Source organism: Nelusetta ayraudi, unplaced genomic scaffold (genome assembly GCF_046127955.1).
Source record: "Nelusetta ayraudi isolate G7.1 ecotype Tasmania unplaced genomic scaffold, CSIRO-AGI_Nayr_v1 ptg000125l, whole genome shotgun sequence".
NCBI classification, from domain to species: Eukaryota; Metazoa; Chordata; class Actinopteri; order Tetraodontiformes; family Monacanthidae; genus Nelusetta; species Nelusetta ayraudi.
Window position 1 is genome coordinate 800,350 of NW_027466175.1, and position 24,018 is coordinate 824,367.

The 24,018-nt window shown below is 45.5% G+C and overlaps 1 protein-coding gene and 5 non-coding genes across 6 annotated transcripts in view; 2 read left to right on the top strand and 4 right to left on the bottom strand.

Annotated features, from left to right (window-relative positions):
* Positions 1 to 14,775, top strand: part of ldlrad3 (low density lipoprotein receptor class A domain containing 3) — a 64,388-nt gene extending 49,613 nt beyond the window's left edge. Inside the window, exons 5-6 of the mRNA XM_076050218.1 lie at positions 13,040 to 13,463; positions 14,158 to 14,775. Coding sequence (XP_075906333.1) covers positions 13,040 to 13,463; positions 14,158 to 14,362 — 629 coding nt within the window. The 3' untranslated portion in view covers positions 14,363 to 14,775. The remainder of the gene's footprint in view (positions 1 to 13,039; positions 13,464 to 14,157) is intronic.
* On the bottom strand, positions 5,980 to 6,053 carry trnan-guu (transfer RNA asparagine (anticodon GUU)). The gene has a single exon. It is a non-coding gene; the product is annotated as a tRNA-Asn (tRNA).
* Positions 14,776 to 16,610: 1,835 nt separating the features above from the next.
* trnan-guu (transfer RNA asparagine (anticodon GUU)) lies at positions 16,611 to 16,684 on the bottom strand. The gene has a single exon. It is a non-coding gene; the product is annotated as a tRNA-Asn (tRNA).
* A 683-nt stretch (positions 16,685 to 17,367) lies between these two features.
* trnan-guu (transfer RNA asparagine (anticodon GUU)) lies at positions 17,368 to 17,441 on the bottom strand. Its single transcript has one exon. It is a non-coding gene; the product is annotated as a tRNA-Asn (tRNA).
* Positions 17,442 to 19,262: 1,821 nt separating this feature from the next.
* On the bottom strand, positions 19,263 to 19,336 carry trnan-guu (transfer RNA asparagine (anticodon GUU)). Its single transcript has one exon. It is a non-coding gene; the product is annotated as a tRNA-Asn (tRNA).
* Positions 19,337 to 23,917: 4,581 nt separating this feature from the next.
* On the top strand, positions 23,918 to 23,991 carry trnan-guu (transfer RNA asparagine (anticodon GUU)). The gene has a single exon. It is a non-coding gene; the product is annotated as a tRNA-Asn (tRNA).
* The last annotated feature ends 27 nt before the right edge of the window (positions 23,992 to 24,018 follow it).

The following is a 24,018-nucleotide window of genomic DNA, read 5'->3' on the forward strand; positions in this document are numbered from 1 at the left end:
GCCAGAGACCACACAGGCACGGTGGTGACATACTTAGCATACCTTGTGGTGAGAGAAGCCCACGTTCCTGCTGTGGCATATTTTTTTCATCCCTCTCTCATTATTCCTCCCCATTGTGCAAGCAGGCTGCACACCAAGCGTGACCAACTTCCGTCAGTGATTGGCCCCACTTTTCTTTGCCGTTTTTCCGACGTGCTTTAAACACTTATTCCGGAGCGTCGCTCGGGGGACCGGTCTTATCTCCGACCTCCAGGTACCAGTGCCGCCCCCCCCCCCCGCACCGATCGCCACCGATTCCCATTCTCGCCATGATTCCTCAGACCCGACTGTCACGCTCTAGGTAAATATGTATGCGCTGTCATCACTCAGACAGGGGCCATTGATTGCCCAATGCCACGGACCTTCACCACTGTTCTGGCTCTTTTGTTTGACACTGATAAAAAAATAAAAAAAAAAGGGAGGAAAAATGAGGGACAGAGGCGAGGAGCTCCTCACTTCCTCCTGCCTGACCGGGCTCATTGTTGCAGGAGAGGGGATTAGATGGTGGGCTCGGTATCAGGGGTCCTGCTCCATTTCCTCCGCAGAAAAAGGAACGGTTCAGAGTCCAAGTCACAAGGCTGCTGACATCATTTCCAGCAAATTAGAATTAGATTATTTCTGCATGTGTGCAAAATACCTGATTATCTTATGCAGAGAAAAATGTTTATGTTTCTCTGTCCGGATACCCTTTATGTTTGCAGTGTGTGTGTGTTTGTGTGTGTGTGTGTGTGTGTGTGTGTGTGTGTGTGTGTGTGTGTGTGTGTGTGTGTGTGTGTGTGTGTGTCTTTGCAGGGTTTTATCCCACTTGATCTGCAGCCAGGGCCCAGCCAGACGCCGCTCTGCTCCTCTCCTCTCTGAGCTCAGGCTTATCGTTGCATGTCCTGCCAGTATAAAGTGGCCCTCTGTTCACGGCACCTTAACCTGATAAGACCTAAAGAGGCCGTTCATGCGGCCACTTGGCAGCCCTAAAGGCGTTAACTGCCGCTTCTGCATATAAATATGGACGGATATATTAAACTCATGCTCAGACAAAATGTAAGGAGCAGAGTTATTTTCTGGCCGTATTAGCAAGGGCAGATTATTTAACGTGAATATTTCAACCTGGCAAGTTTATTGTGTTATTATTATTATATTTTTAGGTAAATTGGGTGAAAGCAAATCTGCAATTACTCCACATCTGTTCCATCCCCCTGCATCGTTAGCGGGGGAAAAGGTCCGCAACAGTCGGTAATCGATCCCTTCTTCGTAATCACAAGCTAATTAAAGGCTTTCAGCTGAAACATGAGCGGCGTCTCTCGAACGCGCACCATTCACGTCGAGGTCGAGAACTCCGCAGCTTGAGCTCGAGCTGCTCGGGTGGGGGCGGGGGGGGACAACGTTTGGATTTAATGGCGTTGGCCGTTCACGCGAGCACGCTGCGTCTTCGCGAGGAGCTGCGTCTTCGCGCTCTGCGTCTGACACCCGCGCGTCGGGGTCAATGCGCTGGGAGCGCCGCGCGCAGAAGTGATTGCATTCTAAATGAACTGCCGTGCATTTCAGCTATTAGCGACAACAACAACCACAACACAGGACAGTGTCACAAGGCTAAACGGGTACTTCTTTTTTGGCTTTGCGATCAACATCGTGCAGTTTAGCAAGCGCCGGGCCATGTCACGTCACGGTGAAGACACAGCGCGGCAGGAAGCTCTTCAACCTGCTGCAGCGTCAATCCAAACGCCTGCCAGTCAGCAGGAGGCAAACCGCCTGACGGCTTCAGCGTGTGATCAGTGGCGCTGACGTCCGCGTCAGGCATCTTTGCAAACCCAACTTGAAAACTAACAGCGAAAACGACCCCCGACCGCCTCGGCTGGTTGCGTGCGGCTCCACAGTCTGACTGCACTGCAGGCGTCAGGATGCAGTGACAGCTGCGGCGCGCCACACGTGTTTGCGTCGACACCCAATTTCTGCTTTAGAAATAAGAAAAAAACACAGACACGCTTCGACCCCAGTGACGCTGAAGGCTGCTGTAAAAATACATATGATGACGTGAAAGCTTTCATGCCGTCACTTCAAGGTTTGCGTGGCGAATGTCTGGATTTCAAAGGCCTGATTTGAAAAAAAAAACAGCCCCTTTGTACACATTTGCGCACACGACAGCAGTCGCGCGCAGCAAATGCAGGAGTTAATTATCCGCCGTGGTGTGAGAACCGTTCCTTTCAAATCAGTGAGAAAAGTGGAAAATCTGGGGTAACCACAAGAAGAATGCTTTTAGAACAGTGTGTGTGTGACGGGGAGGTGGGGGGGGGGGGGGGTTGTTAGTTAGTCAGTTAGTTTGGTAAAAAAAAAAAAAAAAAAACTTCATCTCGCTGATTTAAACTCATCATGAAACAAACCTCTGGCTTCTTTGAAACAAAGATGAAGCCGGCGGTGCTGGTGAGCCCAACAAAGACTCGGCTCGGATCCCGGCAGCCGAGCACTGTTCTGCTCGGCTATTAAAAGACTGTGCTGTCGACGCTGCTGCTGCTGCTGCTGCTGCTGCTGCTGCTGCTGCTGCTGCTGCCGCCGCCGCCTCTCTGCAACGGCCGCATCTTCCCTGAAAGTGTATTTTTCCTCTGTGGCTCCTTCGCTGCTCAGCCTCGTCCTCCTACGCAGCTTTTGTTGTCAGCCTGCCCGGGCAACCCCGCTGCCCTGGCGGTGCTGCCCACTCTCCTGAACAACTCCTCCCTGATGGAATGAGAACACAAAAAAATACTATAGCTATAGCTGGGTTTCAGTCAGAGGTGGTGCGAATTCAGAGGGAGGGCCAGAAGTAGAAATTGAGAGCAGGTCTATGGAGGAAACTGTTGAGGAGAATTCGTACTGTGCAGATTTAGAGCCTGTTTCAAGACCCAAACCCAGTTAGCTCGGCAACACACCTGATGAAGTGGTCACTGCAGACACTGGCCTTAGCAGACTGCACTCCTCCCAGCTGCAGAGGTCAGGTTGAAATCCACTTTTTACACTGTTTTTCTGTGAGCTTTTTAAACTTCCCACATTTGTGAACAACAACCTTTGGAACCTTTAAAATAAAAACTATTTTCTTTTTCTCAGTCAGAGCGATTGGAGCAACTGTAACTTACACAAAAGATCTGCATTTTTCTATATTACACATCTTCAGCCATCTGCCCTCCATCTGGGTCGTGTGACATCACGTGAAAACAACCTATTGGAGTGATCTCACAGCTCCGGGAGGATGTTGTAATTCCCGACAGCCTGCACACTGAACTTACACGGCTCTCTTTTTGTCCTCTGAGGATTAAGAGTGGCGTCGAACGAGTGGCGCGGCGTCGCAGGGACGAGTCCACACGTCCTCCGTCGCTGCTGCCTCATCCTGTCTTTTGTGTTCTGTGCCACCGCGGCTGCAGGCCACACTTCATAATAGTGTCCCCGTGCCCTCCTGAGGACGCTGCAGAGCCTCTGATTCTATCCACGCTTATCACTCATCTCATCCAGCCTCCGCTCTGGGCCCCGTCATCCGCTCGCACGCATGCGTTCGGGTCCCGTTCAGGTCCACTCTCGGCCGAGCCGCCACCCACTCTCAGCTCACCTTTCAGCTAGTTGCCATGGCGACCGCAGCCGTCAGGTTTTGGGATTGTCAGAGCCTCTCGGTGATCCAGCGCAACCTTTCACCCTCCTGATTCGTTCTATTTCCGTAGGACGAAAGTAAAAAAAAAAAAAAAAAAAACGAGAAGAAAAAAAGCACGCCCCACTGAAAGCCGGTAGCAGCCGAGTCTCGGTGCCTGCACAGAGACACGCAGCACAGAAGGAAATAAAACTGAGCGATGAGTTTTTGGCTGGCAGCTCCCGCCATCAGAAGTTTTGCACGGTTGACAAAACACGGGGGATGTTTATGACCCAACTTTTTCCCTTTTATTTAAAGCCTGAACATACCTCACGGCAGCTCTCAGAGCAGCCGGCGTCAGAGGCGGCGCTGGTGCCAAACACTGAGATGGTTTATTTACACTGGGAGTTGTTTTAATACCCAAAAGCAACCACTTGCACTCTTACTGACTCTCCACTGAACAGCAACATTCCGCCCTGCTCAGAAGCCCTTCTTTTTTTTTTTTTTTCGATGGTGGGTCTTCTGGTAATGTCTCACATCAACACCGGAGGAAAGAAAAGAAATAAAACCTGCAAAGTATTCGAGCTGCGTGCGGTTCAGGTGCAGTTCAGAAAGCATGTTGTTTATTTCTGCAGTCTCGTCAAAGTCGAGCTTTGTTAACACAGCAGTTCCTTCCATCCATCATGTAGCATCAGACTGTCTGCATTCATTGCTGGTTGATTATGGGGGGGAGGGGGGGAATCATCATCGCAATTATGTTAAGTGACACTGGAATGACTCCCTGTCATCAAACACAATATTCACCCTCTTCTTTCATTGATTTAAAAATGCATTAATCAGCTGTGATATAAATAAAGTGAAATGAAAATACAATACAAAACTTAACTCATAGTGAATTGCTCAGGGTCACTTTTTGATTAATATTCAATAAATAATTTTATCCTATTTAATGCGACATAATGCTGCCAACATCTGCTGCGTGGAGCACAGAAATCTTCCTAAAAAAGACAGAAAAGCAGCTCAGTTCTTCTTCTACTCTGCTAGATGGTGAGGAGAACCTGTTGTTGGGCTTAAGATAAGATTAGATGAGCCTGTATTTTCCCACAATGGAGAAATGTGCAGTGTATACAGCCACCAAGCAGCAGCAGTTAGTATATTTTTAAAAAAAAAAGTATACATAGCTAGGTATCGTGCTGGGTGTTGACCCAGTGCGACCTTGACTCGACCTTGGACTCCACTGGATGCATGTGAGTTCCAGGTTATTCAAAGACAAATCTTTGACAAATTCTGCCTTAGTGGTTGCACAAGATGTATTTATGTATCCATCAGGCTTCTCACAATGTGACTTCCATGATAACAACAATCAAAGTCCTTGTGAAAAAAACAAAACAAAAACAAAAATATATAAATACATCACATACTTACGCACCAAGATCACATGTTAGCTGCTCTCGCCATTCATTTCCTCTAATACATTTAAATTCTAGTTGAACTTTCATACATTTAATTCTAGAGACCTTTTTCCTAATTAGTAGCACTTAGCATTTGCTAGCTTCGTTTCAAACGTTTTTCTCTATCCAACCCAATAATGCCCGGGTCGCCCCTGCCTTCCTTTATGTTCCCCAGATCGCGAAGCCATCTATTAACTTCCATCCACGTCCCCAGCACTCCTCCAGCAGTCTACGCTGAGCCATGACTTGAGTGTTGCTAGCGAGGGGAGGAGGGGGTCTGGGAGCAGCGGGCAACGGAGCAGACAAGTTATTACAGGACAAGCAAATAGAGGCTCGATGGAGCATGAAAAGCTTCCTTCCCTAAAGCGCCGTTCAAACACACGTACACTCAGCGGAACACATTCAGACAGAAACAGAGACGTATGAGACGAGGACAGAACACACAAACAAGGACGAGCGCGCCGTGCGGCGGTCCCTGCTCCGACAGCGGGAAAACATGAAGCCGTTCTTAGTGCGGAGTAAAAACACACAGGCACAGCCTTCCTAATGAGAGTAGACTAGCAGCACACGACAGGAGTGCGGCAAAAGACACACTGTAGTGACGGCGTGCGGCAGGAATATTAATGGCAGGACATCAGAGGAACCATCCTGTCACGGAACATTTAGCACTCAGCAGTTTGGCAGACACCTTAAATACTGAGCCGCCTTTAAAATGTACACAGTGGACCTTTAAGGATCCCATGTTAAAGCCATTATTGGCTTTAATAAGAACACCCATCTTTTATTTTTTTCCCCCTCTGTATTGTGCAAAACATGCAGATCTGCTCGGATTTTACTCCCTGCTGTCCATCTTGTCGTGGCGATGCATTGTCATCGTTGTGCTTTTGGAATTTACGTGCAAAACACAGCCGTCCCTGGGTGGGCTCGAACCACCAACCTTTCGGTTAACAGCCGAACGCGCTAACCAATTGCGCCACAGAGACGTTGGGCTCAGAGTTTTACTTCTGACGATGTTCAAACGGGGACAAATACATGGAAGTACCGTGTGAATGCTGACATCCAGAACACACTTTCTGAAAAGCAAAGAGATAACATAGGGCTGGTTGATTTTGGTCAAAAATAAAATCCAGATTTTCTTCTCTGAAAACTCGATTTCAATTTTTTTTTTTTTTTCGTTAAATATGCTACAAAAACGGGACAAGTGCGTGTTGTATGCGACTTCGGAAAAATAATTTACCAGGTCGTGGTGAGGGCAGCAAACAGAATCACTTCCTGGTTTTAACAGCTGCTGTGGCTAGCTAGTGCAGATGCGAGTAAACATAAGTAGCTAGTTAACAGCTTCTCGAGGGGGGAGGAGGACTACAGTACCCAAGAAAATCGGAAAATCGATTTTTCCCTCTTGGGTTTTAACATCGTTACGACAAAAAAAAAAAATCTGATTTCGATTTAAAATCGATTAATCGCACAGCCCTAAGATAACACATCAATCAATCAGTCAACTTTTATTTCTAAAGTGCTGAATCACATCCGAAGGCGTCCCGAAGCGCTTTCCACTGTGGTAAAGTCAATTTGCAATAATATACTATGATTAAAATGTAATAATCCTAACTGTTGCGTTACAGCCGTCTCAAGACTCTTTTGGCCAACCGGGGAGATAAAAGTATTCCATTCATCATTTATTCAGTTGGTCGATCAGCAGCCTAATGAAAGACCCGGAGCTCTTTAATTTAAAACACTGAACCTGCGATAAAAACAAACTATAGCTCGAGAGGGAAAGAGCAATTTATCAGTGGAGCCTGGGTGGAAATGTGTCATTTGTAAGTAAATCCTATATGTCAAGAGAATTTAAAATTGTGGAAGGTGGTGCTGTGGCATGAAACACAACTGAAACCGAGAGGCTGTGTTGATATAGAATTGACCATATCTCCGGATGTCTGAATGAAAAGATCGCCTACCTCTGAATCACAGCATCTTGTCATTGACAGGAAAAGGCTCTGGAGGTATTGTTTGCAATGGAAACTGGGTTTAGTGATGAATTGATGTGTGGAGGCTTTGGCTACGCTTCTATCACAACATTTTAGAGACTCTGATAAAGAAAAAAAGTTTTGGGGGAAAAATACATTTTTCAAACAATGTATCGTCTATATAAATAAGCTGCATTCGTTAGCTCGCCTTTCATACCTTGCAGATAGATAGAAATACAACATAAATTGTGTCAGTGTTTTGTCTCAGCAGCAGTATTTCTGGCCATTTTTTTTTTTTTTTTTTTTTTTTTTTATCACAGTCGCAGCTGCAAGATTGACTGTTATGAGTTTGTTTTCCACCCACCAACTCATCTCTTCACTTTGCTTTTTCTCTTTCTGTCTTTCTTTCCAGACTTGTTAACGTGTTCAATCAAATTTTTGTGTTTGCTGTCAAGACGACGAGTTTGTGTATCCATCGTGCACCCTCTCCCTGCTTTAAACGCCCACCCTGAACAATGGATAAACGCGTGGCTATGCGGCTCTGTGACGGAAACATGAGAATAGTCTGCCCTCTAGTGGTTTCCTCCTCCCCTTACTTTTCTCTCTCCTTGGGCCCTGTTGTGGACTTCATTTGTCAAGTTATGAGTTTCCTCTGTCCGTCACTGTCTTCAGCACCTCATTATGTCACTGTGGCTGTAACAGAGCTGCTAAATGAGTCACCGAGTCCACACCTGTAATCAGCAGCGAGCCGGTGCCACTCTGCAATAAAGGGGGAAGCGCCGCTGCGGTCGGCCTTTAGCTTCAGAGGACAGCTGCACTCGATAATGTTGCAGCGAAACCTCGAATGCTGTAAAAGGCCGGCAATGATTCAGATGCTGATGACACTTTGTGAATGTGGAATGAGTCCTGGGTGCACAGAGGAAAGTGCTTCCTGCCTCATCTTTCCCCACAGGAATGAGCCAAAGGGAGGGATGTAACGCCGTCCCCTTTAGTCTCGGGCATTTTAAGTATGGCAATTAAGATCAGTGGAGCCTTTGATTAGCCTCCTATCTTCTTTTTTCATTTCTCCCATCTTGGGATGAAGGATTCCTCCCTGTTTTTAGTTACTTTAGAGGGGGGGGGGGGGGGTGCTTTGGCAACCATGCTTCTCCTGCACTGTATTATTGGAGGAGGATAAAAGAGCCCAGTTTTAATCACCGCTCGCTCAATGGCCTATTCTGCAGTAACACACTGTAGTTAGATGCTTCGTTTGCTGCAATATAGTTTCTTTTTAATGGGCTAATTTATGTGCGTTAGTATTTACCTGCACTCTGCTGCATCTCACAGTGGATTGGTGCTTTTAATTTAGTTAGGAGTTATTGCATTGTCAGAGCGCTTGCTGTTGGTAATTCAGACGCTATGCTATTTACTCCAGGATGTGATGTGTTTATATGTGCCATGCAATGCTAAACAGTAAAATCAGATTAGGACATATCCTGTACATAAGGTGCATCAGACCTGTAATGATGCAGCCCATTAAATTAAAAGCACTCTTGATCTGATGCAGCACATTGGAGGAACTCAGTGAGAAATGCCAAACCAGCACAGTTTATCCACTCCAACCACTTAAACGCACTTAATTGCATTCTCCCCTTTTTTTGGCAGACTTTCAAAATATCTACTGTTAGGATTTATTCAAGGCTCCTGACTCAACTGACACTAATTTACTTAAAGTAATGAAGTTGCTCCTTATAGGGAAGCTGTTGTTTGCTCAGATATGCACTTTTTAGAATGATATATTGTTTTTGCCATCAGTTGCATAATGTCATGATGAAACTCATTCATCCCCATCCACCGGTTGATGCAATATCTGGAGGATGTCGCCACAGAAGGCAGTTCAGCTCGACATTTTGCACTAATTGCCTCAGGCTTCAAAATGCCAAAAGGATTCAGTCCAACTTTCTGTTACATCTGAAACGAGTCATATTTACTCCAGAAAATTGGTAATTTTATTTTGAATTTAGACTTAATACATTTACATTGCATCATGTGTATCTGATCTCATAAAAGCTAAGATACTTTTTTATTTTATTTTTTTTTCATAAAATGATTCTTAATTTTTCTTTCTTCTTTTTTCGATAAAAGACAGAAACTAGATCTGACTAGGTTTCTGAAACCATTTTTGGAAGAGATGGAACAAAAAATGAAAATTACATAAAGTGAGTGAGGTCATATTTCCTGTGCTTGCTGTGAAAATGAAATCAGTGCACATGGTAGTTCTTATGACACAATCCAGCCCGTCTGCCGTTGCCTTGTTAGCATCACTCTATCACTGCACACTCCTCTGCTGCCCCTGACCTCACCGTGTCCATTTAATTCTCTCCTCACCTGCCGTGGTAATGAGATGAACTCAGGCAGCAGGTAATGAAATGGTAAAGGAGACAGAAAGGCAACAGGAAGGAACGAAACAAAAGAGCTCAGAGGAAGACAGGGGTGGGGGGGAGGAGGAGACTGTTTGGTCCTTCTTTGCTGAAGTGCATCACAATCCAGTCGAGTGTACTTGTTTATCTTGAATGCGAGGCACACGTCATCGCCGCTACTGTGAATTAGCAGCAACAGGGCAACATGAGGGCAAACCAAAGGGCAAAGCAGCAGTGGCAAAGAGGCGATTGGGGGAGTGGGGGCTCCTGAAGTAATTACAGTGGCCGAGTTGAATGACCCTCGCCAAGGCTCAGCATGTGAAAGCTTCATATGTTCCTGGATATTGTAGAGAGGCAGTGGCAGAGTCACCAGTTTGAGAGCAGAGCTGCAGAGTCGGTTTTGAATGAGCAGAACACGGTGCCATCAAGTTGAACATCAAAGTGAGACTCGTCAGTGAAATGTTGAAACTTGAAAATGATGAAACTTGAAAGCTGAAGGTCCATTTGTCAGTTAAAGCCAGGCTTCATCTTGAATGACTTCACACAAAGTGAACAGCAGGATGATAGAGAACATGGTGCCCGGTCTTCTGTTACATGGCGTGACAGAGAGAGTTGAGTCAAGAGGCATAACATAGCTTAAAATTCCCTCTAATATCTACGATAATGTTGACTTATGTCATATTTTACTGCAAAATTGCAAAGTTGCAGAACTGTGAGTGCGCTCCGCTGTCTTCCCCTTGATGCCTCGAAAAATACATCTTCCAGTTTTGGCTCAGCTACAAATAACTTTGATGCTTAGAATGATTCTTTGCATGGATAACATCTTGCTGGCTGAAGCCAAAAAAAGTTTGTAGGGGGGGGTAAAGAAAATCAAACATTACTATTGCTGCAAATCAAAGAGCCTCTGTGAAGTATGGAGAGGATTCCTGTCTTTAATCAGAGTAATAATTGTCAATCCACCAAAAAAAAAAAAAAATCCCCTCATGTCTTTGTGCCTGGACTGCAGCTCTCTAACTGAAACTGTGAATCAGGACCATGCAGGCCAGCTAGGCCACAAGCTCGGGCCGGACCGTTTCTCCTCAGGCATGTTCCGCTTTCTTTCTTCTTCACTCTCTCTGTTCATCGGCTGTGTGATTTGAAGCAGCCTTTCATTCTAATGGGGATAGGCTCCCATTGTTAGCGTTACAGCTCTTTTGTGCATGTTTCTCCTCACTCCCGAGGGACTGCACTGAAACCTGGTAGGTTAAAAAACGGGGGGCGGGGAGTGTGTGTGTGTGTGTGTGTGTGGGGGGGGGGGGGGGGGGGGGGGGGGGCTGGGTGTGTCGGGGTCTCTTCATTCCAGCCGGCCCTCCTTTTTTTTTGCTTCCTAATTATAGAGATGATTCTTCTTTGTGTCGGTTGTTTCTCCGCTCGGTGGAAATTGAAAGAGTAAAGGACCGGCCAATTTTAAATCACATGGGCAGGGTAGGGGGGCGCTTGTTTTGTTGGCTGGTGCCGGGTTGGGGCGGCGGGCGGGTGGAGCATCTGAATTAGATTAGATTTAATTAAGAAGTGGGGGCCCCCTGAGTGCGCACTAGTACGTACAGTAAATTGGCTTTATGCCAGACTGGTTGTTGTTGTTGTTAAGCACACGCACACGCACACATGAGCGCGCAGCTGATTGGACACCTACAGGCCCTCCGAGTTAGACAAACAGAAACATGCTGGAGATTTTCCTGGGGTCAAAACAGAAAAAAAGAAAACAGAAACAAAAGCAAAAGGCTATTTGTTAACATTGCTTTATTCACAAGGGCAGCCTGGCAGTAATAGTCTCACTGTTTCCTGATATTCTCAAGGTGTTTGCTTGATTTCAAAGGTGGATGTCAGAGCAGGGATTGTGAAAGCAATGGGATATATGGAAAGGCCTCAGGGGGAAACACAGGGGGAAAAAAATAACTCGACAAACAACAAAACCAGGCGGCATATTTCTTACTTTTCAGAGAATTATGAAAGAAAAATAAAACAGCTGTTTAATTCAAGATCATATCAGCTATCATTTATTTTGATGGTAATTAAATTCCATTCCATTTTTTTTTTAGGTCTAATTTATGTTTTGCCTTGTTTTGTACTACGCTGCCAAGACATTGTGACTCATAAGCCGAGTTAAATATACAAGACTGGAGCCGGAGCGCAGGGGAATTTCTCTTATCACTTAAATCATTTGTTACTTGCATGACCTTGCATGCGTCTCAGTGAAACAGCCACCGCTCTGTGTTGATCCGAGTCTGGTTTGCTTCTTTGGGGAAATCGCAGCAGGGCAATGACCTCCGACCTCTGCCGAACACACCCAAAAGCCGTAAGTCAGCGAGCCTGGCGCGCTTCCAGAAAACCTCCACATGGGTTCCCCCCTTCATGGCTGGGAGGATTTTTGTCATGAACGAGGTGCTCAACTGTCTGCAACACAATTCCATTAGAGCACATTTTAGAAGGCAATAAGCGGAGACCGTTAAGCAACCACATAGAGAGACAGCAACAAAAGAAAACAGCAACAAAAATACTCTGCCGAGTCTTTTGAAAAACTCCAGAGGCCTGCTGAGGTTTAATGTCCGTGGCTTCCCGAGGCGTGAGTGTAAATTCAACTGAGGCGGCTGCGGCTGCAAAATGCTTTTATGTTGCTCATTTCTCATTACCGCGCTTCTACTGCAGCGGTGTGATAAATACTCCCCCCGCCCCCCCAGCACCACCAGCACCACCAGCACCACCACCTCCTCGGCACGACGCCACCCTGTGCCAGGCAGCACCAGAAACTCCATTTACATGAGCGGCTGATTGAAATGCTCACACTTAAGAATCAGCCAGCGTAATATTTTCAAGTGCCCCCTCCGCCAGCCTCACTCCTCCTTAACTAATAAGCTCCGCCGCCCACTGGTATCGCAGCAGAACTCAAACCAATATTCAGGGCTGCTCGGTTTTTTTCCACGACTCTCCTCGTAAACGTGGGGTTTCCTGCCCCAGGAGGGATTTTCAGACGTGCGTATCTGCTCCTGCCGCTGCTCAGCCTTCCCTCCCTCTCTCCCTCTCTCATGTTCCGTTTTATCTGAAAGTGCTGTGAGACGTTTTTTTCCTCACAAAGAATTATTCAGCCTCTGTTCTTTTACTTCCTTCACAATACGCGCTTTGAACTACGGGGCTGAAAAGTAGCCGTTACGCGCTGCACCGTGCTCCATTTGTTTAGTCCTTCATCTGGAAGTTTTGCGTAGCTGTTACCTCCCTTCACAAGTTTGCACGAGTTCACAACGCAGTTCAAAAAGAATTCAAGTTTGCGTCTAAGTCGAACAGCAACATTTCTTTCCAGCAAGGCAATCATTTTCTTTAACTTTTGCTGCTTTGTCAACTATTTTGAACCATTTTGGAAAAAAATAAATAAATTTGCTCCATAAAATTGTAAAATAATTTAAGTAGGAATGAGGGGGCAGGGTCTCACTCTCAGTCCGCTCAGTCCGAGTCCGAGACGAGACCCAGTAAAAATGCCTCCGAGTCCGAGACGAGACTGGGACCCTTGAAAGTGGTCTGGAGACCAAGACCGACCTCCAGCGCTACAGCACTAACCCATCCTCTCCTCCACAGAAGCGCCGGGGCAGGACTTTGTCACGCTGGACTACCGCCTGCGCTACTACCCCAGCATCACCTACCCCAGCATCACCTACGCCGTCATCGGCGGCGCCGTCATCTTCGTCCTGGTGGTGGCGCTGCTGGCCCTGGTGGTCCACCACCAGAGGAAGCGCAGCGTCCTGCTGCCCAGAGGCGTCAGAGGAAGCCTGCACCACCACCACCACCACCACCAGCCGCTGCTGCTGTCCCGCCTGGTCATCCTGGACCAGGGACACGTCCACGCCGGAGGTCCAGGTCTCTCCCCAGGCTCCGCCTCCTCTGCAGTGGGCCAGTACCGCCCCAATCCCCAGGCTCTGCAGCTGCTGTCCGGCACCCTGTACCCCTCGGGGCTCTCCGTGGACTCTCTGCCGTCATACTCACAAGCTGTTCGGGACTCCAGGTGAAAGAGACTCATTAATCACTCTTTTGTCCCCGTCTGTAATTCAATCTCTTGCAACATTAAGTGGTTCAGAAATAGCAGCGGCAAAAAATTTCTTATCCAATTTAGCCTCAGTACCACTTAATGTAATTCTGCTATCTATCGAATCCAACTTTGTTTATTTGTGGCCGCTTTGCCGGCAAATAATTAATTTTGGTACACAGAATTAATCTTCATCAAAGCAGTAGCTTTTCTGCTTTAATATGATTTAAAAATCATTAAGTGGTTGTTGCTGATGCTTCGTCGACTTCAAGAGAGATTTACAGCCATTTACTCAGCTCATCCAACTGGCCCAGCACATGACCATGTGACTCAAGTGAGTCCCAGTGCTCCCTCACTGCATCCAAAGCCAAGGTTGCGTAGTCATACGGTGGCAGGAGCTCTGTTTTACCCCACTAGAAGTCAATTATTCCAAAACCAACATTATGGGATACAAAAACTACATAGTGTTGATGTAAAAGCCATTGGTTTGTAGAGGAGTTTAGAAAACAGGTGTTATGTATTGGTGCTGTTTTGTCAGAAAAAAGCTGAATGTGTTGGAGCAGTGTGTGTGTGTGTGTGTGTGTAGGAGGGTGCTCAACAGTCCTTATGTAACACTCTTCGGCCCAGGCGTCGTTTCCTCCCTTTATCTGTTTATCTCTGTTTTCCCTCCCAGTCGGCCTCCCTGGTTTGATCTGCCTCCTCCTCCGTACCTCTCCGACGGGGAGCTTCCTTCAGACGGAGAGCTGCCTCAGTATGAGGGACCACAGAACCCTTTGAGCCAGCCGCCGCAACATCGCTCCGCGCCATCCACACCCAGGACTTTGGCCTCGGGCTCGCGGCTGAGCTCAGACCCCAGAGATGAGTCAGACCATCTGTAGTCGCTTTTTTGAAGACTTTTAAAGACTGTAGTCAGACTGCAGAGCCAGCGGGACCGAAGGAACGAGCTGCACTGCCACACGAGGCCAGCAGGGTCCAAAACCTGCTGAAGCAAAGTCGAGCGGAAGTACGAGACCGAGTACGGAAGAGCGCTGCTCTCACGTTGGCGATGAGAATTTCACTCCTGAGCCAGAACACCTGGTTCAGCACAGCAAGAAGAGCCAGCTCCTTCCACCCCCAGCAGCTTTTCATTGTACCACCTATTGCCTTTTACTATTCAGCTACATTTAGTGCCGTTTCGACTCGTGGTCTGTATGTTGTATTATCACTTAAATTATTCAATACGTTCTTTGTACTGAAGTATTCAAAAGTGAAAAAAAGAAATTTTCTGATTTTCAATAAATTGCTGTAGTCACTCGTTTTCATTTCATTTCTGATCGTTGTAGCTGTTTTTCATCACGTCTTCATACTATTTTCAGTTTAAATTATTTAATGACATATCTTATCATCTATTTCATGATTTTGTTTTTACACGTTTAATTTTTGCGCCAGACAGCGCAAAAATTATGTGCTTTTCCTTCCTTTGTCCAACTGAGAAAATGTACACATGAATGTGGCAGTAAACGAGTTCATAGCGGTTTGGAAGTAGTGGTAGTAAGTAAATGTGTGTCCATTTTGGTGACGGTGACACATTTCATTAAACAATTAATTTACATTTCATTAAACATTTCATTAAACAATTAATGAAATGTGTCATTATTTAATTGAAAGTGAACATAAAACAAGAAAATCACATAAAAATCTGAAATTGTTTGTTTGCAAACATAACTGATTACATGGCATGTTGTTGCCGTTTTGTTTTATTCTTTGCTAAATGCTGCCCCTAAATGGTCATCCTGAAGACTAGCACCAGAGTAGGATAAGTAAAATGGGACACGACGGGATTGTGAGGCGGACGCACTAAATGCAACAACACCGACCCTGATCGGCTGTCAGTCAATGCCTGCACCCCTTGTTATTTTCTGACAATTTAGTAAAAACATAGAAAGTCTGACACATGTTGTATTCAGCTGTTCTGTAAAGCAGTGAATGTGAAGCTCTGCATCTGCAAATCACGCATCAGCTGTAACAAGCGACTACAGATGGTCTGTAACAAGCAGCCTTTGTAATTGCTCAGTGTTTTGCAGAACATGGGACTGGGCAGGAAACTACGACGCTGAAGTTGGCACCACATTCTCCCTGGTGCTTCTTAGGTTTTGATTCCACCTTTAAAAAAAAAAAAAAAAACACAATTTGACCACTAACCCTAATGCCATACAAGTCTATGGGGGTCAAAAGTCAACTTTGTCCTAGAGACGTGAGACCACTTGCTTTGTCATCAAAATCCCTCAAGAAGCGCCCATGCCAAATTTGGGGCTTCTAGCGCGTGAGGAACCCCAAAACCCTAACCCTAATTTCAGCCTTAAGTGTAACCCTAATACCATGCCAGTTGACAACTTTGACATCACGGTATTTTTCAGTTTTTCCAGGTGGATTACTTCAAAAACTATACAGTAGAAATGGACGTGAGGTAGCATTGTAAAGCATGGGAGCGAGTGTCAATGGCAAACTTGTCAACTTTGAAGTCCCCCCCCCCCCCCAAAAGGCCAAAAATGATTTCCCGTAAAATGTGTCAACTGATTGCGATAGTAGAGCTCCCATGCTTTACGATGACACCTCACGTCCATTTCTACTGTATAATTTTGGAGGGGGGAAAAAAAAATCCACCTCAACATAGACATAATGATTCGCTGAATTTAATATGTTGAAAAGTGTTGGGATAAGCACTGCCATCTGGCGGTCAAATTGTGGATTTTTTTTTTAAGGTGGAATCCAAACCTAAGAAGCACGTGTGGTGCCAACTTCAGCGTCGTGCAGAAACCGAAAGACAGCCAGAAATGATTAATTTAGGGAGGGGGGCGGGTTACTTGCTTGAGTCACTGCTTGTTCGGTAGATCTCACTTTTTAATTCCACAAAAAAATATATCACATGGCTCCTTATTTCAACTAAACTAAACTGACTTGGCTCACCATGACGGTGAGCCATTGCAAGTCACATCTATTTACAACGAAGGTGCCTTGAAGATTAAGTTACAGGCAACATTCAAGAGCAGCAGGGAGTTGCTTTGACTACATGTTCAACAACGAGCTGGCACTGACACTCAAACATCCAATACTGACATACTTGGACATAAAGCCGTAAAAAGTTTCCGTCCCTGGGTGGGCTCGAACCACCAACCTTTCGGTTAACAGCCGAACGCGCTAACCAATTGCGCCACAGAGACGATGCCATCTCCGGTTTTGGAAGCGTACTTGTCTCAGTGCACAGTCGAAGAATGACCAAAGTTTACGGAAAACTCTTTGGCATTTTTTTTTCACAGCGGTTTAACCCGCTTTAAGTAGTCCCGTTTATGTCTTGAGTTCCTTTTGTAGATTCCAAATTTTTAAGGGAAAATTGAAACTCCCCCCCACCACCACCACCACATTCAATCAATGAATTAATCAATAACATGAATCGTAGAGTAGGTATTCGTGTCTCCCTCCGATCTTTTAACTCAGTTGCAGTTCTGCTTTTTCACCGACAGGTGCCACTGTGTCGCCATAATTCGTTCAGTCTTTTTTTCTTCTTCTCTTTTTTTAGATCGCCGTTTGTCCCGCCCTGGACTGAGCGGCACTGACGCCTGTCCCACCAAGCATCTTTGGGGGAAAGTTGGGTTACACCCTGTACAAGTCAACGGTTCATCTCAGGGACGCATGCGGACAAACAAACAGCCACATATAAATTCTCAGCTGACAATCAAAGTTCTCAACCAGCCTACTGAGCGAGTATCGGGACTGTTGATGGGTCAAAGCGTGGGTTGCAGGAGAAGCCACGCAGAGAGCAGTAGGGAGAACATGTTGGTAAAATAGAAATCATTTTTTTTTTCCCGCTGTGCATTTAAATGGAGTTTGTTCCAAAAAAGGAGACCGTCCCTGGGTGGGCTCGAACCACCAACCTTTCGGTTAACAGCCGAACGCGCTAACCAATTGCGCCACAGAGACGATAGTGCATCAGGGAGCAAAACTCCGGCTCTATACCTCATTGTTAAATCATACTGACATTTTATGAATCCATATTGGGTGCGGGACGAAAGTATACGATTAATTATCCTCAATTCTGTGGTGTTTGCTAGAGACACATGACTGTTGGACAGTGCTGGTTCATTGGACATCCTGCTGTACGGGTGCAAATATAATCACGTCACTTGGCAGCTCATGTTTTATGACCAAGCGCTTTAGTAGACACTTTCATTATTGTTGATCTGTCGCCCACAGATCGTTAAGAGGTTCCGTTTGTTTTGTTTTTTTCCCCTTTTAAGCTCTACACTGCTCTCCTCCCCCAGCCCAATATCCGCTGGACATTAAGATCCTTCTGATAAAGGTGTGATAACTCACAGGAAACACGACCATTCCTGCTCCTGTCTACCCCATGGCTCTACCTGACCCCTGCTCACTAATGGTCCTTTATCCCACTCTGGCCATCTTTGGGGTTGCACACTTGCACACGTCTCTCAGTCCCCCTCACCCTCTCTCTGCCCCGGCCAGCTTTCCCCTCATCTTAAACTCTGCTTGCCAGAGGCCTATGTTTGCTTAGCCCGCGGCCCCAGCCACACAGACTTTAATTAAAAGCCTGCACGCTCCTCTTTAGCCGTCTGTCCACTTGTCCTCCCCGCAGCTGCTTGGATGAGAATCTATACGTGCACGTTTCAGGCTGATCTGAGTCTTCAATTTTTTCGGCCTCCGAAAAACATGACAGTGTATATGATTGGGGGGGATATCATTACGTTTCATGAAATTGGAGGAAAGAATGCAAAAAAGAAAAATGTTCAAATATGAAAAAAAGTTCAACAAAACACTTTTTTTGGGGGGGGGGGGGGGGGGGGGGGGCAAAAATATTTAGGAGGAAAGACGACTAAAGCACACAAAACCAAAAGCTAGATCTAATCTAATAAGAATGAACACAACCAAAAGCACTCACGCAGAGAAAAACAAAGTGGCAACAAACAGAAACTCACTCGTAAAGAGAGGCAAAGAAACAAGAACATAAACACACAAGCAAAGAAAACTCACTCAATTTCAAGGCACAATTGTCTTACTGTGTACTCTTTAAGGGCCTGTGGCTGTGAGCGGGTTCGGGACAGACCAAGACACTGTAGCACAAGACAAGGGACTATTTAAGCACACAAGGTAACAAGGCACAGGTGGAAACAATGGGTAATTAGGTCAGACCACAGGTGGCACATGAGGAGGGGAATGTGATCTGAAACAAGAGGAAGGTTAATCGGGTCTTCAAAATAAAACAGGAAATGACGAGACTAAAACCCTATGACAGGACAAAACAGTTATATGGTAGCTTAGCGTGGAAAAAATGGAAAGAGTACAAAATCTTAACACATCCAAATTTTGAAGAAAAAAAAAGTAGCACAGTGTCATTTTGTTTTTTTTCTATATAGTTTTTCTTTTCATAGAACAGTAATCTCAGTGAGTCTCAGGCTGTTCTGAGTCTTACATATTTTTGGCCACGAAAAAAAACAACAGTGTATTTGTATGACTATTTTTTCCATTTTCGGACATGGTGATATTTTGTGCTCTTTTCATATTTTTTATGCTAAACTATCATAAAACAGTCTTCCCTGCGAGTGTTGGGCTGATCTGGGACTTTTAATTTCTAAAAATTACGTTGTTCAGTCGTTTGTTTTCTACAGTCATTTGTGCTTCACTGGACTGGGCGGCACTGCAGCCGGTCCAATTAACAGTCTTAGGTTGAAAGTCAGGTTATTATTTCCATTGTGCATTCAAATGAAGTTTGCTACAAAAGGAGACCGTCCCTGGGTGGGCTCGAACCACCAACCTTTCGGTTAACAGCCGAACGCGCTAACCAATTGCGCCACAGAGACGATGGTGGACTAGGGAGCAAAAGTCTTCTATTCCTTCTTAAATACACCTAAAGAGAGATACTTTTATTAAATCACATTGAGACGTTCCAGTTTCAGTATTTAAGCAAAAGTGGGGGTTAAAACAAAAGCAAAGGATGAAAGGATCCTTAATTCTGTGGCATTTGTTAGAGACACATGACTGTTGGACAGTGCTGGTTCAGTGGATAGTGGATATCCTGCTGTACGGGTGCAAATATAATCACGTCACCTGGCAGCTCATGTTTTATGACCAAGAGCTTTAGTAGACACTTTCATTATTTTTGATCTGTCGCCCACAGATCATTTTTTTGAAGCTCTACACTGCTCTCCTCCCCCAGCCCAATATCCGCTGGACATTAAGATCCTTCTGATAAAGGTGTGATAACGTTGCCTCACAGGAAACACGGCCATTCCTGCTCCTGTCCACCCCATGGCTCTACCTGACCCCTGCTCACTAATGGTCCTTTATCCCACTCTGGCCATCTTTGGGGTTGCACACGTCTCTCAGTCCCCCTCACCCTCTCTCTGCCCCGGCCAGCTTTCCCCTCATCTTAAACTCTGCTTGCCAGAGGCCTATGTTTGCTTAGCCCGCGGCCCCAGCCACACAGACTTTAATTAAAAGCCTGCACGCTCCTCTTTAGCCGTCTGTCCACTTGTACGTCTTCCCCACAGCTGCTGAGATGTGAATCTCTACACACTGTTTTATGATGATGATGATGGTCCGTGCTACTACATGGAAGATGTGACAGTTTCATTTCTGTCAAATTACAAGAGATAATGCCATAAACTGTGAAATCAATACAATGAAACTGGTCACTGCAGCAATGTGAGTGATGGAGAACAGTCTGGACTGCACTGACCAAAGGTCTTGCATGAGCATCTTGATCATTATGATGGCTTTGGTACTTTCAATACTATAGTACTATTTTTTTATTATTTTTTTTTTGGTTTTTCAACGTCAGCATATGAAGTTGTTATAGTAATAATTATGATCCTTGAGGCATAATTGGATGTTTACACTTATGTATATAGTATCATTAACCAATGCTATGTTTTCCATTTTTCTTTTTCTCTGGACTGAAACCGTACTGAACAGTGACCCCAAAGCCAAGGTAATGTTAATGTAAAAATTAGAAAGCAGAGATATTTCCGTGCAAACGTAGGGAGTAAAAGTTAAAAGTCACAAGAAAAAGAAACACTCAAGCAAAGTACAAATACCTGTAAAATACACCTGGTGGAGAAAGTGCTGGAGTTTAAAAAAAAAAAAGGTTTGTGTGTGATTATTTACAGCTACAATGGCAATGCTCCAAGGAAGGCAGAGCTGATAAACCAGTTTCCCCCTCCTGGGGGTCTTTGATTAAGCATTAGCATCGCCTCGAGCTATTGGAATCAGTGCAAACGTGATGAGGCTGGCTCACGTCCTAACGACATAAAGACGGAAATTCTTCCACCTTGTACAAAGTGAGACTCTTGCACTGTCCTTCAGGTGAACTTCCCTGATGGAAAACTAGGTGTCTGGATGCATGAACGCGTCTGACCCGGCGGCTGCCCACAGTTCAGTCACAAAGGTCTTCCGCCGTTTTGCCAGTGCACGCGCGCACATACACAAACACACACACACGCACATGCACATGCACTGGTTTGGTGCCATAGCTCCAGTGAGCTGGAGATAAGCGCCAGTGTTTTCACATGTAAATGGTGTTAGCGCGGAGGGGAGAGGAGTGCATATTGTTGGCGTGGAGCGGCACTGAGGGGCTCTGCTGAGGGTTTGGCCAGAGCAGCCCTTATCAGATGAAGAGCAGGCCTCTGAAGGAAGGAGGGGTCGGCGAGGGACAAGGGCCGGGCAGGGTTGAGGGGGCCACCGGGAGAATAGAACAGCTGGCCGAGTCACGCGTGCAACCTCAAAAACACACAGAGCCCAGACACGCTGAGCACGGTGGGAATCTCCTCGGTGAAGAGAGCCACAAACACACGGGCTCTTGTGTTATTATCAGCCACCAGGCAGCGGGTCTGAGCACATAATCACACACAGAGCAGCGGCCGCAGCAGTAGGAGAACAGCAGCTTTTTTTTCTTCTTCTTACACAATCACCCACACGCATACAAAGGAATACACAATCGTTTGGGGTCTTGACAAAGATTTGCTAATACACATTTCCATACAGGCGTCTTTACACATCATTTGGCTAACACACAGAGAGAGAGAGAGAGAGAGAGAGAGAGAAGAAGAGTGCATAAATAAGGGAGCAATTTAAAGCCCAAGTTTATTTCAGTTTTTTCTTTTGTTTAAATGTTAACAAAATCTCAGACTGCAGACACTCACTTGTTATTCACTTTTGTCTATTGGCAACAGACACAGTTCAGTTTCTGGCACAGACCTACCTGACATTGAAAGTCGTTTGGTGAAAAAAGTGAGAAAAATAAACACTCCATTGGTCCATGCCATAAACTACGAAGTGAAATATTAATGTAGAGATTTTGACTCACAATGTGTGTTTTATTCCAGAATTAGTGTATGTCCAGTTGACCAAACTGTGCAAAGAGAATTCAAGGCTTATGATATAACATCTTTGATAAACAAAGACAAAAGAAGTTACTGAGTTTGTCCAAAGTAGTCAGAGTAACTCCTGAACTCCTGTCGCCTGGACCTAAATAAATGGCTGCTATGGAATCAGCGAACATACCAACACAAACCAAAGATTCCTCTCATATATATGCATGTATGCGTCCATATGCATAAGTCAGAGCGGCATTAGCAGCTGAAACACTAACACTTCCCTGCGTAAGAATAGGCCAGGGTGCTGCCTCTTGTCCTCTCCATTCAGGCCAGTGTTAAACACACAGACTAGCATGCTAATGGGAAGTCCCCCAGGACCAGCCACCTTTGTCCCATCCGTAAGAGGATGTCTCTCTCCGGGCACTGGGTGACAGCCACCAGGCTGCCAGCGACCGGACAACCAGCAGGTTGCCAGATACTGATCTCATTTCCTCCTGAGGTATGCCAGCAGGTTGCCAGGGCCTGACTGCTCTCTGACGGGCAAAAGATTGGCATTTGTCCTGGTTCCCTTTTGTTGCGTCCTTCTCGGTGACAGGAAAGTGAAAGTGTGTCGTGGTTGTCGTGCAGCAGGTGGTCTGTATGCGTCGACAAAGACATGAAAGACCAGAGTGGGAGGAGTATGAGGTTGCTTCTTTTGTCTTAGAACAAACACCTGACACCCAATGGCATAAATAGCCTTTTGATGACCTTGACAACTTACAGTATTTTAACAAAAAAGTATTACAGCAACTAAAACAAAATACTTTTTTTGTCCATTCCAGATGTGTCCAGCACAGTCAGACTTTGCAGATATGTCCATTTCCAGAAGGCGTTGAAATCAGCTGTTTGTGCATCTCTGTGAAAAAGAACATTCCACACTGCAAGACGGACAGCGGGAGCGGGAAGTGAGTCAAGAAGCAGACCGCCTTGATTTGCTGAGAGGACATTCCTCAGTGCAAGGTGCGGTAAGGAGGACATAGGAGGAGGGGGATCCCTTGGGACAAGCAGTATTCTTAATCCTGGCAACGCCATAACGGGTGTGACGCTCAGGATAAAGTCTTTAAAACGGATGACAGCCTCGTGCCCTGTGTGTGTGGTATGGCGTGTTGAAGGCCAGAGAACAGCCACGATCATCTTATGAAACAATCCATCCAGTCCTGGTTTTATACTGTCTGCGATGAAATATTGTGGTCTCATCCCAACAGCACACTCTCATCCGTCTCCTCAGCCCCAGAGAACTGAGCTCCATATACAGTAGCAGGAAGGAAAAAAGTAGTGCGCACACAGACTCAAAGCACATTCATCCAAACACTCGGGAAAGAAGCACATTTCTAAACTTTATTTGCTTCTTTTTTGATAACTACACCAGGCAACTACTAATGTAATACACATAATGCTGTATTTTGTTTTGAGAAAACACACCCTTTACTTCTTTGGCTTGCTTAATGTTCAAGTTTTTAATAAAATATGTGGTTCAACATTGCTATGGAAATCAGCCCTTTGTGACCACACGTCCAACCAGGTGTGTGTGCACCATCTGACCAACTCCCTGCCACTTGGGTTTTTTTTTCCTTCCATAAAGCATCAATTTTGGTAGAAAGTTAAAGACAGCGATTTTTGAAGGAAAAGCGGGTGTTGCAAACCACACATCCGCTTTGATTACAGTCCAAATGCTTTTTTAATTTGATCCTTTCTTCGTACTATTATTATTTATGATAAAGATAATTAACTAATTTGGAGACAACGCCCAACTACTGTCTAGACTGTCTGAATTCAGCATCTTCCTTTGAAACCTAAATAAAAATAAATAATAATCTAAAGTCCGTTTGAAACGACACCCGAGGAGAACTGGTCGACAGGAGCTCCTCCACCCAAGCTGAAAGAACAAACCAAAAGAAGTTTAAAATGAGACTGCTGCTACTGCTCATGGCTGCCCAGAGAGGGAGGAAGAGAGTCAGAGAGAGATTATACAGCTTCGTGATTATGATCGGATGTAGTCTGAGTGAGTGAGTCAGTGGAGGGGGCAACGTCTCTGTGGCGCAATTGGTTAGCGCGTTCGGCTGTTAACCGAAAGGTTGGTGGTTCGAGCCCACCCGGGGACGAACGTCTGTTACACAGTTTTGTTATCA